Source organism: Asterias amurensis, chromosome 14 (assembly GCF_032118995.1).
Source record: "Asterias amurensis chromosome 14, ASM3211899v1".
Lineage (NCBI taxonomy): Eukaryota > Metazoa > Echinodermata > Asteroidea > Forcipulatida > Asteriidae > Asterias > Asterias amurensis.
In genome coordinates this window covers 15913115-15931588 of record NC_092661.1, presented here as the reverse complement: position 1 = coordinate 15931588, position 18474 = coordinate 15913115, and the positions used below count along the sequence as shown (strand labels likewise).

The following is an 18474-nucleotide window of genomic DNA, read 5'->3' as shown; positions in this document are numbered from 1 at the left end:
CCCGACTCGAGGAGTTACCGGCACAAAGGAATATGACATCTTTCTTTTGCATGCTGTGATAAAATGAAATAATAATAATAATAATAATAATAATAAAAAAAGCGTTTGCTGACGACTTAGGCAAAAGTAAAATGAGAGCGAGAAGGCAAACTATGTCAAATACTGGGAGAGGAGAGCTCTTTTATAGGCGCGTTTAAATCGACCCACAGATGATTGTGATCTAATCGACTGGCTTAAACCATTCCAAAGACGCGGCCCAAAGAAACGAAGTGTTTTTAAGTGGGATGATGAGCGGGTGAATGGCACATAAAGGTGTGATTTGTTATGTGTTCTGGTAGAGTACCCATGAGTGTCACGGACAAAGATAAATAATGAACGAAAGGAGGTGGGTAAAAGGTTGTGGGTGAATTTGTACATGAAGATACCCGTATGAAGTTTATTAATGTCTGCAAGTGCTAGTGAGTGTATCTGTGTGAAAAGAGGTGCGGTGTGCTCCCGGGGATGCGATAAGGTGCATATCCTGATGGCCCTTTTTTGAGTGGTTAATAATGAATGGAGTTTATTTTTAGAAACTTGTGCCCAGATGATATTACAATAGTTAAGATATGGAAGAATGAGGGTATTATAAAGTAATACCAAAGATTTGGGAGGAAGAAAAGCACGAAGTCTAGACATAACACCAGTGTTGCGGGAAATGGTTTTAGTAATGGAAGAGATGTGTTCAGACCAGGAGAGTTGATCATCAATAATAACACCTAGAAAATTAGTGGAGTGAACTTGAAGGATAGGATTATTGTCGATACGAAGAATAGGAATATCTTCTGAGAGATGAGAGGATTTACTGAAGAGCATGAACTTAGTTTTGTGTTCATTGAGGGAAAGTTTGTTGGCTTTAAACCAGGAAGAGACTTTAAGAAGTTCGGCATTCATAATATTTAAGGATTTAGCCGGATTGGAGTCAGAGAAAGCAATAGTTGTGTCATCTGCAAAGAGCGTAAAAGACAGAAGGGAAGAAGAATGCAGATCATTAATATAGAGCAGAAAGAGGAGTGGGCCAAGAATAGAACCCTGTGGAACGCCATGATGAATTTCTTGCCAAGGAGAGTTGTGATTTTTAAAAGAAGTGAACTGTTGTCTATTGTCAAGATATGAAGAAAGCCATTTGAGAGCAACACCTCTTATGCCGTAGAAATTAAGTTTGTCAAGGAGAATGGAGTGATCAATGGTGTCAAATGCTTTCGAAAGATCAACAAAGACACCGACAGTGCTCAATTTATTATTTAGAGCAGTGGACACTTGATCTACAAATTGAATAAGCGCCATGTCTGTAGAGTGTTTAGCTCGAAACCCGTACTGAGAGTCAGAAAGAAGATGGAAGCGAGAAATAAAAGTATTAAGTCTGTTGTAGAAAAGTCTCTCAAGAATTTTAGAAAAGCAAGGAAGAATGGAGATAGGTCTGTAATTGCTGATGTTCACCGTTTTTGAAGACGGGAATGACTTTAGCAACCTTTAGATTAGAAGGAAAGGAACCAGTAGTAAAAGTAAGGTTGAATATGTAAGCAAGAGGGCGAGATATAAAGGAAATGACAGATTTAATCACAGAAGAATTTATGCCATCGAATCCGCAGCTGGAGCTGCTTTTTAAATCATTGCTGATTTTAATGACTTCCAGAAAGTTAGTAGGAGTCAGAAAAAAAGAAAAGCTGTTCGGGTTATGAAGAAAGTCTGTATAGTGTGAATTAGTACTAGGGATGTTATTAGCCAATGAAGCACCAATGTTAGAGAAATGTGTGTTAAACGAGTTAGCGATTTCAGGAGGGTATAGAAGAGTTTCTTCGCCGTTGGTGAATTCACAAGGGAGGTCAGCCCTTTTATTTTTGCCCAGAATGCTGTTAATTTCACGCCAGATATTTTTTAAGCTTGTTTTGTTGTGATCCAGCTTCTGGGCGAAGTAATTCTTTTTAGCAGCACGAATGACTGAGGTGAGACGATTACGGTAATCCTTATACAGACGCTCGTTAGCAGCACTTGGATTACGTAAGAAACGCCGGTACAACCTGTTTTTGTGATCAGCAGAGTTGGCAATAGAGTGATTAATCCAAGGCTGATTTCTCACAGAACGACCCCTACTGAAAAGGGGAAATGAAGATTGTAAAGAGAGTTAAAGGTAGAAAGAAAAGCATTGTAGGCAGAATCGGCTTGGTCCGCCGCATAGACTTCGCCCCAGTTCAAATTGACAATGTCTGCAATGAAAGAACGGATTGTAGTTGTATTAATGTCCCTTGTGACATATGTATTTCGAGCAGAGGCCGAGTTGTCAAGACAAAAGGGAGTCACCTGAAAAAGTGGTAGGTGATCGGTGATATCCGAATAAAGGATCCCTGCAGACATATCTTGATCATTGTTAGTAAGGATGTTGTCTATTAGAGTGGCACAGTGAGGGGTGATACGGGTCGGTTTGTCAAACAAAGGGCGGAAGCCATAAGCGTAAAAGGTATTCACAAAATCATCTGTAGGTCGATGGTTAGAGCAATTAAGCAAATTTAGATTGAAGTCTCCCATTATGTAACAAAGCTTGTTTTCGTTGGTGACAGTATTGAGACAAGAATCAAACGACCTGATAAAGTTATCCGGGGAAGCCCCAGGAGCCCTGTAGACATTACCGACAATCAAATTAACAGCATGGACTCGTTCAATTTCTATGAAGACACATTCAAAATCTTCACAAGATGACATGAGGTCATCACGAACGTGGAAATTGAGCGAGTTTTTCACAAACATGGCAGCTCCTCCCCCGTTTTATCGGAACGAGAGGAATGAATGAGTTGGTAATTGTCCATGTGGACATATTGAGGAGGAGCTTCTTTAAACCATGTTTCTGAAAAGCCGTAGATAGAAAAAGAATGATTGAGTGAGAGCACGAAGTCATGAATATCGTAAAAATGTCTACAGAGGCTCCTGGAGTTCATAAAAAAAATTGAGAAATTATCAGGGGTAGAAACATTTAGATTACAAAAATCATTGCGATCAAAGTAAGAACAAGTATTGTAGCTAGCATCATCAGCAACAAATGAGTTATCAGTGGTTAAATTAGCAAACATAAATGCAAACAAATATAAACAGAAACAACAGAAAACTTAGTGGCAAATGAAGTACGATCAAAGGAGATGGAGTATCAATGAACGTACATCAAATTACATGGAGCACAGAAAGAAAAAAAATGAACAAATATAAATTCTCATAATTACAGGGAAACACACAAGTAAATTCATTCAATAAGACATTATTTCATGAATCCACACATATGTCTCCCTCCAACCATAAGAACCTATATAAAAAAAAAATATATATAAGAAATGAAGACAATTAACTAAATAAATAACTATAAAGCTCAAAATAAAATAAAATAAAAAGCAGAAATGAAATCGAGCAAATGCAAGCAAGAAAAGCAAAACATATACATAGTAAATCACACTCAAATAAATGAGTACAATTCTGGCAATGGAACTGAGCTTAAACAAAACTGTCCAATGAAGAACCAAATGAAAGTGATAATTACTAGCAACATGGAGGTAGCAAGCACAGTGTTATCCGGTAGGTGAAGACAGCAAAGAAATGGAATGTTGATAAAGGTGTAATGAGATGGAAGCGTGATGAAAAGAGTCTGGCGTTGCTACTGGTGCGGGCAGGGTGAGTATCAAACTCGGTAGAATGCAGCGAGACCCCCTGTGTTGTTCCGCCACTTGCCAGCAACAAACCTGTACTTGTGTCCTTCCTTGTAGGCCTTGGCCAAAAACAGTGAATCGAACAGTAATCCACAGTGGCAGATATCCCATTATGCTAAAGAAATGTGACACCAATGAGAATGTAAAGTGCTCACATTGTGCTGCCTGAAAGGCCTACCGTAAAAAAAGGCAGAAGAACAAAATTGAAACGATGGTTTGAAGGGCAAGATTTTTTTTTTTAGTTAAGGCAAGTTTTTGTAAAAATTGTAACATGTACTTACCTTGTACTCTGTTTTGTGCAATGTTTGTAACTCCAAATCAAGATCCTGTCGTTTTCTCTTCAGTTTGCTGACAACGCTCAAGGAGTCCGAGCTTCTGTTAGTTTTTGACAGAATGTTTTTCGGATAGGCTTCGTGAAAACGCAGGAAGGTACCTTCATCTTTTGTGTTTTTTGCGGTAACAGCATAAGCTACTGGTCCGATCCAGCTAAATCCTAGATAAAATTCCACCTTCTCTTGGCTGGGAGTGCGTTTCTTATAAGGCACAGCTAACTTTATGTGTATGTCCTCTCCTTTAGGTGACCGGTAAACTAGGTACGTGGAACTAATAAGAATACCCTTCAGACGAAGCAACCTAGATTTGACAAAATCCGAATGCCAAAATCTGCCATCTCTGTCCTGTTTGTCAACTTTATATTGAGCTGCAGGCGGCAATTCGCTGATGTGAGCGAACACTCTCAGATCTGTACCTTTACCAAGAAAGAAGTATGTCCGAGGTTTCATGTTGTATTTTGCATGGCGTTTCACTTGCTCTTGGTCCTCATTGTCTCCACGCCTTATCAATTCAGAAGAATAATAAGCCAAGTCATTCCTATCTTTTCTCTCTGATACGACGCCCTCTATTGGCCATAAGAACATCATCATGAAGAACGGAGGGTAGAAATTACCACGTTGATCTCTTTCCTTAAAAAGGGGTCGAACGAACTTCTGATACACATCGTCAGCTTTCATTACCGACTTGTCACCCATCGAAGACAGAGCCAGATGAACAAGAATCTGAGTTTTCAAATCAAAAAAACTGTAATCACTTGAATTCTGCTCTAATAGTTGCAGAGATTGCTGAAGAACTTTCTCATTCTTTGCTCGAGCATGGTCAAAGATATCACGGAAATGGTCACACTTTAATTGTTTTACTTTGATACGGCGCTCTTCCAATGCATTGGTGGGAACCGGGTATCCATAGTTACCCGACAGTGTTTCTCCAAAGTATTTCTCATACAGACTTGTGCACTTTCTCAGGTACTCCTTTACTTCATCCAGTGTATTTTTAGCCACCTGTGCATGCGAACCATCTTTGTAGTAAGTAGTTATGTCATCCATCAAGTTCAGAACGAAATCTATTCGGTTCTTAAGCTCTTTAAATGTGGATGTAAGCTCTGGACTCAAAGCAAGTTTGGAGTGTTGGGTTTTGCCTCCATGGGTTCTGAGTGGTTCCACACATGTGTAAATAACCTTCAGCAGTCTGAAAGCAACGTCAACTTCCGCATACAAACTTTTGTATTCGGTTTGCGTCTTCTCTTTAGATACCTCATAAGATTTTCGGAAGATGGTCATAGCTTCGAATGACTTAGATGTGAAATCACGGCAAACATCATCTTCCATGACCTGCTGTTCAACTAAGAGTGGTTGTGAGAAACTGGTCAAATACTTCTTTAGAATTCTTCCCTTAGTATCATAAAAGTAAGCATTCTTTGAATCCAGCTTCAAAGCTTTATCAGCGTAAGTGCTTGCTTTATCAAACTCTGACTCTTTGAGATACAATCTAGCAACCTGTTGTGCAACGAAGGGATTATCAAGTATTTCAAATCCGAGTTTGAGTATTTCAATTGCTGCTTGTGATCCTTCAGAGAAGATAGTGGCTTCAATAAGATCAGAAAATTCCGGCCTGGTTTCGTTAGGCAGCTTGGTCCTCCGGATGAGAACTTCTTTAGTTGTCCCAACAAGGTTCTGTTGACTGTAGGACTTGGACTTCAGTAAATCACTGTTTAAAAACTCTGCAGTGACATCAGACAGGGATTGGCTTCCACTCTGCTGCATAATTTTACGCAGAGCCTCTTCTGCTATGTTTTTATGGAAAATCTTTATTCCGCTGTCCTGTCTTAACACCATGATATTGAACGAGGGGGAAACTAATTTTTCCCAGGGCTGCTGGGGCGAAGAGATATGATGAGATATGCCTCCCAGATGCATTAAGGAAGATTTTTTACCCATCATTGAGTCACAGCAAGAGATTGGTATTACAGAGTCAGGTCTGAAGGAATTCAGGAATGCACAGTATTTGATGAGCAAAAGTTCGTCATTCTTTACATTGTGAAGTATTCGCGAGACGACATTTTTTATATACTCCGGGTTGAATTCTTCCTTCATGACCATGAAAGCTAGGAGATTATCTGGCTTAAACTCCCCAGTTTGTAACACCTTTTCCTTGTTTTCTAACTCAGTATACTTCCGCTGGAACCTCTCTTTTTCACTTTCGTCCATTTTGTGATACAACGCAACTTCGAGACTAGACTCGTCTTTGGTAATTTTGAAGGACATCGCACTTCGTTTGCAGTGGAGAAGAACACAAACAGCACCATGTCCCATGTCTATGCCCTTGGACACTTCCTCAAGTTCTGCTATCAGATCAATAAGCTCCATATCATCTAGGTCTTCAACAAGTACACATATGGGAGGAATCTCTTCTGCATCTCGGTTTTCATAACCATAGTGTCGAACCTCCATTACTTGATTGACAGTGTTGTTGGTAACCCTGTTGATTACGATGCAACGGTGTTCTCTGTGCAGTTCCCAAAACACATGGCGAGCCAAGGTACTACCACCTGCACCAGGTTCATGTAACAAGGTTACTGTCACAATTTTACTGTCATTGAACTTACGACTGTTCAATGGTTTACTCATTTTTTGCAACAGTTCACGAAATCCTTTTCTTTTCAGGACATGTCCGCAACCTCTGCCCTTTAGTTTTTCACCCAAGGCAAAGTTCCACCAGTCAACCTTTTCTCCATGGTAAAAACTTAACTCCTTTCGTTGTGCAAATTTTTCAAAGCCTGGGTTGGATTCGTCCATGTCTGTATTTTCACATTCGTTCTTGTAGATGACTGTTATGTCATTCCATTCTTCTCTTTGTTTGTCGGAGAGGAAACAGGATGGACGACCTCCCAGGCAAGGTAGCTCGTGGTCCATGGTTTGGTGTATGCCTTCCATTCGCATCATAATACGGTTGATCTCTTCCCAGTTCAAACCCACGACACTTATCTGGTCGATTTCTTCTTCAGAGAACCATTTACTAACACCACTTACAAACTTGGCGTATGATTCTGGATCCTTTGCAATGCATGTGATGTTCTGCAAGCCTTGGAAGGACGACGAGATCTTCCTGAAAGTGTCGCAGATGATATCAATCTCATCATCTGAGAGTATTAGGAACAATATGACTGCACGCCCTTCAGGTATTACAGACGGTTTGGAGAAGAAACTTATTGACGCCTCAACATCTCTGCTACGATGTCTGTTCCAGTCCTGGGTATTCATCCGAGGAGTTACAAAACTTGGGTGGTCGTCCCGTCCATTCGTAAAAATCCAGAGTGTTTTGTCAGGAAAGTCGATATTGTTTCTCAACTCTACATCAGACTCAAAGTCTTTAAACAACTTGGGTTCCTGTAAGGTGACCATCCGCTTGTCGTGGTAAAGTTTACAAAGTCCATTCACCAGGGATTTAGAATAAAAGTCCAGGACAGTTACCCATTTAATAGCATTGATAAAACCAAACTGTTGAACAATTGAGGCTTGTTCCAAACCAGCTTCAGATGGCATAACGGACTCTGGCGGTTTATTCACAATGAGCACTGGATAGAATGACTCATCCAGTTCACCATGTTCATCACCTGTAAGTAGTTTACGAAGCCTGGGCTCCTCTGCATGCGATTCTTTGGACTTCAGTCTCAGCGGCCTGTGTGGTGGCATCTCCTGCTGGGTACAGGAAACCACAGAAGAAATGTCTTCACTTGTGGATGTCTTGCTTGCATTCTGTGAAACTATTGCAGCCGTTTGCGAGGAACCTCCAGCTTTCTCATCATGAATCTGACCAATTTGCTTCTTTACGTCGGTTTCTTTTTCTGAAGTAGATAAGGTCTTCTTCCTTCTCATTAATAGCTCCGGAGATATTTCAGTGGTTTTGCACTCAGGAGTTGAACTCAGGGTTTGTGCTGAATGCTCTTCTTGCAATGCAAGCTCATCTTGACTTGTTGATGGATGCTGGAGGGTGGTATTGATTGATGTTGTTCTCTTTCGTTCACTGGATTTAGGTTGTTGTTTTTGCTCCAATTGTAATGGGGCGACCCGCTGCTTTGGTCGAACTGATGGTTGTGAATCTTCCTTAGCTTCGTCAGGCGATGTTGGTTTGCAATGGCCAACCAGTTTAGTAGTGGGACGAGTTTTTCCAGCATCAACTTGCTTTGCAACAGGAGAGCTCTCAAGGTCTTTGGATGATGGTTCAATGTGTTTATCGGGGGATTCGGGGGTTCGTGGATGCGAGGTCAAAGGAGGTTCAAGCACTTGTGTACTTTCGCTGTGCATTGAATGAATCTTCTGATTTGGTTTATCACGTTGAGTGTCTGTTTCATGTTTGGATGTACCTTCGGTGGCTCTTATCATGACATCAGTAGTCTGGACAGAGAGTCCTTTACCCATTTGATCTGATTCGTCTCTGTCTACCTTCGTGACTTCAGTGTGGTTTTCAGGCTGTCTGTTAACGGATTTCAACCAGACTTCTTTACCGTTTGAGATCAGACGAGACCCTATTTTGTCTAAGTTGAAATCTTCCATTAATTGGTCTCGTGTGTAACTCAGCAAGGCCCTGCCATCAAATCCTTCATGGTAAAGTTCTTCAACGAAGTGCTTCTTTACTCCAATATCCAGAAGCCAGTATTTCACGTGGTGTACCGTCCAATCTGCCATCCGCTCAGGTAACTCACCCGGAATTGATTCTGGAATTAGAATTAAAGAACAGTTACTCAAGCTCAAGTTTTACAATTCTGGTTTTCTTGGAACTAGGGGCGAGTGGTGAAATTCTTCCCCCTCGATCCCCAATCATGAGGTTTTTTCGCTGGCAAATGGGTCTTCGTAGCAAATAGGGTCTCTTTTGTGGCTTAAACTGAGCACACACAGAGAGTGGATCAACCACAGGACTCTTTTTTAAACCCAATAAATTTTGATACTTCAAAACCCCCCCTAGTTGTTATGATCAAGCTCGGCATTCTCCGCATTCTGGTTTGGCAGCTCCGAAACTAGGGTAACATTTAGGGGGCGCAAGGGGAGTGATATTTTTGTAAATAGGGGTTATCTGTAGTTTTTGTTTGTATTTCTCTTCAACAGGGGGGGGGGGGGGCATGTGGCCCCATCACAATAGTTATGCCACCTGGAGAGAGGGTAATGGCCTGGCGAGATAATACACCAGTTGGATTGAGGTTGATTAGTGCCATGACAATTTTAGTAGCTTCAATGAACCAAAAACTTGTCAAAAATTTGTCCTTAATATCACTCACCTAAACATTCGCATCCCTTTTTGTAATCACTCTCCAGCATCGTCACTTTGAGGTCAATATCGCTCTTGTTCTCCGATGTTAGTTCATCTGTGATGAGAATTTCTGTGAGTCTTTTGGCGAGCTCTCCAGACTGGTACATAGCCCAGAGCTTATCCAGACCTTCTCGGCTGGTAACATGAGCAATCAATTTGACCGATCCAGGCACAATGTCTGCAAGCTGAGCTGAGACTGTGCGGAGGAAATTCTTTAATCCGATAATCACTTTGTAATCATTGAACAGTGGTTGTAACATGTCAAGTAGGCGATCAGTCAGTGCTTTATCTATCTCGCCGTGTCTTTGTACATCAGCTGTTATCGGAATACCTGACAAAAAAATATATTGAAACTGCTGTGAGACGGCAGATATGTAGATATTTAGTTTATTGCTGCGTTGCATACTGAATCACTATGCCAGCCCCCTCACCCCACCCCCCCCCCCCAAAAAAAAAAAAAATAAAATTAAATAAATAAATAAATAAATAAATAAATTAAAATAAAATGCGAGTAGAAAAGGAACGTTTGAGCTTTAGTGGGAAAACCCGGAGAAATCCTATACAAGCAATCAGGTAGGGACTGAACACCCATAACATCAGAGAGTATGGGGCAGTGTTGTGGCCTAGCAGTTAAGAGCATCAGATTCAAGCTCTGGTGTTTGATGAGAAGCAGTGTGGGTTCGAGAGGCAGGCTTCTGATTGATGATACCCTAGCCTACATCTGAATGTACTCTGAAGAGGGGGTAACCCTGTTTCAGCCCATAAAGGTGGCAACGTCCCCTGGAAAAAATAAATTGTAGCCCACACTTTGAAGTGGCCTCTCAGGCCTTGGCGAATGGCGACTAAAAAAACTTTTAAAATAACTCGTCCAAACTGGAGACAAGACTAGTCTATCAACTTTCTTTAAGTACGGGCTTAAAAATTTTTTCCATTGGTTTCACTAAAGAAAAGCAGTTTGCAAAACCAATATCCTATAAGTTCTGTGCTCTTTTTTTGTGCATAATCTAATTGCGATATTTGCTCATGAAAATGGAAAATATCCTTAAAATGGCCAAACAAAATATTCAAAACAATGGTGAAATGGGACATCAGGTCAATGATTGAATTACAAAAAGAACACAAAGATTTCATATACCCATCTAACTTACCATAATTATAAGTGTTACCCGAACTCGGTCCAATTGTACAGACACTTTTATTAAAGTTGAGATTGAATACTGGTTGTTGGTGATATTTGCTTGCTGGAGAAGAAGGGCTGGATTGTGGAGCACTTTCAGCTGAGGAGGCACCTCTTGGTGTATCTTCTTGTGCCGTTGGCTCAGACCGACAATTAACACTGTCAGCCGAGGCAGCTCCACATGGAGGTTCTTCTTGCCGTGGCGACATCTCAGACTGACCACCATGAACTTTCTCACCTTGTCGTGGTGGCGTCGCCTCAGACTTTTTCTGCGCTCCTGTTTTGAGGTAAGTGCAATTAAGAATGAAATTTACCACAGTATAAACTAACAAGAAAGTCCACATACACATCTATAAAACACATAGTATATTGCATTATGTGTCATTCCCCAAAGGGGGGGGGGGGCATTACCTGCAAAGTATACAAACAATAATATTATAAGTGTTCATTAATATACACTAAGATGAACAACATCACTAGTTGATATCTCAATAGGTATACCCCCAATTGCAACCAGAGTATCAGTTACAACTTGAAGGGACATAGTTAAAAAAATACAGTGTGTGTGTATTACAGCCACCAGCAGCAAAACTTCGCTGGCGGTGGTAACATGCATTATTATTATAGCAATCACCCAACTAGCTGAGACAGTAACCCCACCCCTACCCCCCCCCCCCAAAAAAAAAAAAAATCAAAAAAATATCAAACAACAACAAGACAAAACCCCAAAACATGATTAAAACATGAAGCTATAGATCTTACCTGATTTTCGTCTCTTACCACCGCCCATTAATCCGGGAACGAGTTGCAGCTCCAAGTTTGCACCACACTCTAAGCCATGGTCCTCAAGTGACAGCGCATCACAAAGCTATTAACAGGAGCAAAATGAGAACAAAACATGAATGGAAAAACAACAAATCCATTAAAACAAACTGAATTGTGACGTGTTTACAAATAACATGTAGTGTTGAGAGACAGGAGAGGCCTATATAATTTTAAAAGTACGAGCTAGCATTCACCAAAATACACTAAAACAAAAAGCAAAATCTAGACAATGACATCGAAAAATAATACAAATAATGTTCCCCTCGAGTCCTCGTAGGCCTACTGGTTTTAATCCCTCCAATACAAAATACATACAAAATACAAAACACAGCACATACAGTCAAGGTGAAAGGTCACAACTACCTGACAACCAGGCTGCCAAACCCGACTCGAAAGCATGCTGCCATAAATACGACAGTATTTTGGAAATAAAATGAGGGTTTAATTACCAAAAAATACTTACAGATAGCTCTATGACCCTATCCCTCCATATGGAATAGTATTCGCAGCATGGTCAGAGCCATGATCCATGTAAAATGGAGCAGATTGCTCGAATTGTGACTGCTGTGCTCACCCCTCGTGCTCAAGCAATGTAAAAAGAAGGGGCGAGTATACAGGTCATGACCCCGAACTTAACTTTTTACTATAAATTATGTTAATCACAAAGTTTGAGTACTTGTTTCAACACTGAGGGCGCACTTGAGCTCTCTACAAGGGGTGAACTACTCTAAATCGACCAATATTCATGCGCCAAGCTATTTACCCCAACTTATAACTGGTGGCAAGTCGATTTGGTAAAAAAAAAAAATTGTTTCGGTGTGTTTTTTTTTCTTGGGTAATTAGCATCCAAAATGGCTGGCCTGCCAAAAATTAAATCTGAAGTTTAGTGGGTTGAAAATAACTATATTGAATGTAGGGATATTTTCTTTTTTTCTTTAGCATTTACCATTGTTTGCTGTGGGATTCTAATTAGAGGGGTGTAGCTACGCTGCTTACGCAGGTGGAATGGCAATAAATAATGCTGTAATTACCAGTAAACCCTTCATGGTATAAAGATACTGCTTCTCCAGTGGAATTCCTGATTTTTCTTGCAGTATTCCTTTCAGGTTGCGTATTGATGTGGATGCCAATAGCCGTAGACTGATAGTTTGTTCGACTGAGCTACGAACAAATATCTGGATTTTCTGATCTGTATGGGGCCTTCTTGGTCCGGATCTAAACAAAAAATTGCAAACATAAAATAAGTTACCCAACCTAACTTTAATTTTTTTTAAAGTGAAATCGAACTGCAAGAATAGCAATGCCTGAATGCAATTGTTTTGTTTTTGTGTTTTAGGCGGTGTAAAGTTACCAATAGTTTTGGATTTGAGCAAAAAAAACCTGACAAGAGCGACTTGAGCCAATAACAGTTACATCAAAGGAGCTTTGGCGTCGTTCTGCTAAAATAATCAGACTTTCAGAAATTAATCGCAATACTGATTGATGTTTTTCTTTTTTTTAAGGTGCAATTACTTGGGCAACAAAAACTATAATCTTCATTAATTACCTCGACTCGTGTTTCTTAGTTTGACTTTCGGTGCGTTTTACTTCACTACAGTTGGTTTGTTGTGATTTGACGACTTTTGGAAATGCAGAGAGAAACGCCATTTTCCTGGATGCCCTAATCTTGCTCTTGCTGGGAACGATCTGTGCCATAGCATGATTGCAATCAAACCTGGCAGCATCCATTGCTTCATTCCAGTCTTCTAATGTCTTGAGTGGTTTCAAGATGCCGTCCATGGTGGCTTCCTGTAAGGTTCGATAGTAAAAGGGACAGAGAAGTGTCATTATTATAAAATAATACAGCGGCCCTCAAGTAATCTGAACTAAACCTCACACAATTCGCTTAATACTATATGGGCCATCTCGTCTTTTTACATGAAGTGAGCTACCAAACTATGATACGAGTACCGAATCTAACAGTGTAATACCGAGTAGGCCTACATATTTTTTTAAACAAATATATAGCCTATAGGCCTACTTGTTAAAACAAAAACAGCACGAGGATATAAACACATTTCACTATGACAATAATGCGTTTGTTATCTTTTAAACATGAATACATCAAAGGCAACTTTTTACTTGTTTTTTCTAATCGAATTTAGAAGTGGAAAAATCCCCCTGACACCACGAAGATGCAAATTTGATGTACAGGAAAAATTGCTTCTCGGTTAAACGTGTTTTAAGACCTCCTCACAAACTCCATTGTATACACCTTTATTTAATCATGGAGGAAGGAATGATTTAATACTGTAGTTTACTTTTGTGTAATTGGATAATTGTTTATTCTGGTAGTGGGTTCACATTATTAACCACATAAGTATTCTTCAATTGGTCTGAAATCCTGTTTCGAACATCGCACCTTGCGCATTGAAAAACTCAGGGGTATGTCAAGTGGTCAGTCCACTATGGCCCATGTTATAGAAGGGCACTTGGACGTCGAAGTTCAAGATGCCGGTCTATATTTAGCGCGATGGATCGGGGCTACCGTGTTCCCCTTCGAGTGCAGGAAATCCTTCTCTGAATTATGTGCAGGGTGTCGGTGAGTTGTAAGACTCGTTATTAAAGGCAGTGGACACTACTGGTAATTACTCAAAATAATTATTAGCACAAAACCTCTCTTGGTAACGAGTAATGGGGAGAGGTTGATAGTATAAAACATTGTGAGAAACGGCTTCCTCTGAAGTAATGTAGTTTTCGGGAAAGAAGTAATTTTCCACAAAATTTGGTTTTGAGACCTCAGATTTAGAATTTGAGGTCTCGAAATCAAGCATCTGGAAGCACAAACTTCGTGTGAAAATAATGTTGTGACAAGTTTTGTTTTTCCTTCATCTCGCAACTTCGACGACCGATTGAGCTAAAATTTTCACAGGTTTGTTATTGTTGAGATACACACACTTTGGGTCCAGTGTCAGTTTAAAGGAACACGTTGCCTTGGATCGGTCGAGTTGGTCTTTGAAAAGCGTTTGTAACCGTTTTTTATAAAATGCATATGGGTAGAAAGATGTTGTAAAAGTAGAATACAATGATCCACACAAACATGCCTCGAAATTGCGTGGTTTTCCTTTTACCTTGTCGACTAACACGTCGGCCATTTATGGGGGTCAAAATTTTGACTCCCATAAATGGCCGACCATGTTAGTTCGCACAGTAGAAGGAAAACCACGCAATTTCGAGGCAAACTTGTGTGGATCATTGTATTCTATTTTTAAAACATCTTTCCAACCATATGCATTTTATAAAAAACGGTTACAAACGCTTTTGTTTTGACCGACTCGTCCGATCCAAGGCAACGTGTTCCTTTAACGAAGTAATGAAAACTGTCTTTCAGTGTTGGCCTTAAGGGCGATGTGCCGCTGCACAGTCAGGCTCCGTTGTGTTTTTATTGCTTGTTGTATAGGGGGTGCGGTGCATAAAGACATAAAGGGACCAATACTCGGCTAGCTTTAGTACACACGATCTAGCGGTTGTTGACTGCATTTGCCTATTACTGTTGTACAAATCGCCGTCATATTATAGAAACTTTTGATCGCAACTTCTGGACGGGTCATTTCTCGAGCTTATAGAGCCGTGTACGGGAAAAATTATTCCGCGTTTTCAGCTTAAGAGTTGCATTCCTGATTTTTGCTACATTGAATACTAGTTCGATAATCACGAAAATCTTATTATTCCATGACAAAACATGTCAGCTTCTTCGGGTCACGGACGGATGGGAGATTTAACCGAGTCGTCGTCCGCATTGGACTATCTGGCTCGGTTATGGTTAAACTGACCTGGGCCCAATTTCATAGCGCTGCTTAACGGTAAGCAAATTTGCGTGCTTACTGTAGCAGAAAAATTTGCTTAAAGCCTTAGCGTATTTCACAGGTTAGCAGAAAAATTGGGCGGCCATATTGCGTGTTTTCCGTGGATTTGCATTGTGACTCATTTATTTTCGTGCGGTAAGCACCGGAAGGTTAGCATGCCTTTTCGTGTGATTACGGTTAGCAGCGCTATGAAATAGAAACCGCAGTAAGCACAAAATCGGCCGCTAAGCAGCGCTATGAAATTGGGCCCTGGTCAATCTTCCTGGGTACCTTTTGCTCGGTTAAACTAACCATTCGGGTCGGGTAAGTTACCTGGGCATGCTGTTTGGGAGGAACAATTATTCCTGGGCTGTTCGCATTGGACTAACTTAAAATGGGTAAGTTACCCATTGGCTCGGTCAGTTTCCCAAATTAAGTCCAATGTGAACAGGGCTATACTCAAGTTTGACCCTCGCGAGAATTCCTACATTATGAGGAACATTACAGACTTGGTTTTTGCTAACAAAACAGTATATCGTATACACTAACTGACACACCTGTACACATTTTAGATCAATCGGTCATCTGGGTCATGAGAAGATAAGTGAAAACGGTTACACATTATTTGCATTATGACATCGATTAAAAGAAGAACGAATAACGCTCACTGAGCGATAAATTAAACTCCAAACGAGAATTAGGTTTTATATTAACTCATCCAATAATAATGACATTTCAGACAGAAAAAAAATTACGAATAACGCTCACTGAGCGATAAATTAAACTCCAAACGAGAATTAGGTTTTATATTTCTCATCCAATAATAATGACATTTCAGACAGAAATATTTCAAGGGATGTTTTCTCCTTTTACATTCGACCGTGTTGTACGTAAATCTGTGATCTTAGACGAGTTTTGTTTGTACCAATTCTGTAATGTTCCTTTAATTTTGTCTGTGGATCCAACATGATGCTGACTTTTGACACACTAATGGAATGATATGTAAACATGTGTTGCACACAGTCGCATTGCCAGGTAGAACTTGACATTTTCTTTATTTACTCGAGTGTTAGCAACACTAAATGTGTGTAGGTCTGGAAGCGATCTATGGTTGATCTTTGAACTTCCCAATTACTTACAATGGAACGTTCGCAGCCATGCAATGAGGTACTACACGGGCATTGCTATTTTACGGAGCTTTGGAAGTGCCATCCAGCTTGTTGAGATCCTCTGCAGGACGATGACGTCATAAATAAACGTACGATGATAACAGCCCGAGATAATGTTGAATGTGGAAGAATGTCGTCGTCGTCCAGATGGGTTTTACCCTCAAGATAAGTACACTCCTGAAAGTATTTGTTTGTCTTCCCAATCGGATAATTTTTAATGGGTTCTCCTGCACTTGTTTTGTATCTGGAGGTTATCATCATCCTACGATGAATCGAATCATGGAGGTATAGTCTATATACCTCCATGGATAAATAATCTCTGAAAGTCGGCATATAACCCAAGTAGGCATAAAATAGCAAACCTTTGTGAAAATCTGGGCTCATTCGCAAACTAATAATGAAAGGTTTCAGCTAGGGTTTTTTAATATAGTGAATGTTAACCTCTTTCTCAAAAACTATGTTTCTCCATGCCATGATCGAGGAAGCACATAATCAACAGCTCTCCGTTGGTCGTATACCAAGTAAGTTGTTATGCTAACATATATATTTCTGAGTAAACTACCTATGGTGCCCAGTGCCCAAATGAAAAAAGCTGAGAGATCCATTTAACCCAAATATCACATCAGCCATCGCAAAGTTTCTCCGAGGATTGAGAGATCAGAATATAAAAGTTAACATCATATGCCTCTATATTGCGACATGTGCCTATGGTCGAGTGGTTTCTGCTGTTCAACCAACGTGGCGGGGTTTCCTCTCAAGTCTGATGACCTGCCGATGCTCGCACGACAACATTAGCATAACGACAATAACATTATTGCAACCATCCTGATATGACGACAGTTAACCTTTGAACGTCGGATACATACTGACGAACGGCCTGGAAATTCCCGTGCCATGCAATACTACGATTGCAACCGTTTAGACTTTCGGTGTACATTATCACTTAGACTTGTAGACAAGTCGTTAAATGTCTGTCGCGGTGATAGCGTTCCGACTCTATTCCGAATCTCCCCGCGGTTGCCGCGGTAATCTCGCGAGACTGCGGTCACATTTAACAGAAGTCGACAACCAGCAGTTCGCGCGAGAGCAGTGGTCTCGCGAGAGCACCGCCACAGCTCGACTATCTCACCGCGGCAGTAACGACTTGTTCACAAGTCTATGTATCACTCCGCGGCACATGGAAATTGTGGCAGTTTACGTATCACCGGTTTTGGTAATGACAAAAAGATTATAATTTTAAACAACAACAGGCAGCAAACAACACACAATAAAACAAAAACAAAAAACACCCCAACAAACAAACCACAAACAAACTGTAGTTATCAATAACTGATGGTATAACTATTTTCAACCAATGTAGAACGATCAATACTATTAATTTCGCAGACAAAAAAAAGTAAATCCAAATTCACATACCGGTCCCCGTTGACCTAATACACGGAAACAACAGTGATAGGCATTATAGTGTCATGGTATCATTAGATGAGAGGGGGCAGTAGAACAAGGAACACAACATAATGAGCAATATTGTGTCGTCATATTATTTCTTGTGTTTTTAAAGTAAGGGCGAAGGAAAAGTCCTCACATTGATGGCAATGTACACAGCATAAAGGAGTGGTGTATTTTATTGTATAGTTTGGTGACATGACATTACTCTTTCCAGACACAAACCAAAAAGCTAACTGTTAATTTAGTATTTTTTCAGTTTTCATGTTTCTCGCGCCATCGCGGCCTGAAAATGATGTCGTCTTCGAGGGGCAAGGCCATTTTCATTTTGAAATAGGCACTTCAAAGTTCTGAAATCATGAAACTTCGTGGGGCACGGCCAGGTGGCCAAAAAGCCGACGGTCTCGATGGCCATGGTCATACCGCCATGTAAATTCGAGGCATGTGGGGCCAATTTCTTAAAGAGCTAAGGTTAATATTACTAGCAGTGTCTATCACTCGTAAATGTTAATCAATACAAATCATGGTAAAACAGTTTGTAATCCCCCAAAGTCTTTGTGCACAAAACTCCCTGTGGAGCTAGAGTTCCACCTATGGAGACCCTTCGTTTTGTACTCAAAAACTCATGGGTCTCAATTTTGTGAATACGAAATCATGCCAGTGAGCTTTTC

At 40.4% G+C, this 18474-nt stretch overlaps 1 protein-coding gene across 3 annotated transcripts in view; it reads right to left on the bottom strand.

Annotated features, from left to right (window-relative positions):
* LOC139947235 (sterile alpha motif domain-containing protein 9-like) overlaps window positions 1-18474 on the bottom strand; it is a 30884-nt gene that overhangs the window by 10710 nt on the left and 1700 nt on the right. For 2 of the 3 annotated variants that reach the window (XM_071945114.1, XM_071945113.1), the window contains exons 2-7: window positions 12911-13152; window positions 12396-12579; window positions 11302-11407; window positions 10511-10816; window positions 9331-9693; window positions 4007-8772 (exon numbers count right to left, since the gene is read on the bottom strand). In XM_071945114.1, the coding sequence (XP_071801215.1) occupies window positions 4007-8772; window positions 9331-9693; window positions 10511-10816; window positions 11302-11407; window positions 12396-12579; window positions 12911-13143 (5958 nt within the window). In that variant the 5' untranslated portion in view covers window positions 13144-13152. Of the gene's footprint in view, window positions 1-4006; window positions 8773-9330; window positions 9694-10510; window positions 10817-11301; window positions 11408-11827; window positions 11954-12395; window positions 12580-12910; window positions 13153-18474 lie in introns of those variants that run through there. The other variant, XM_071945115.1, reaches the window with a different exon arrangement.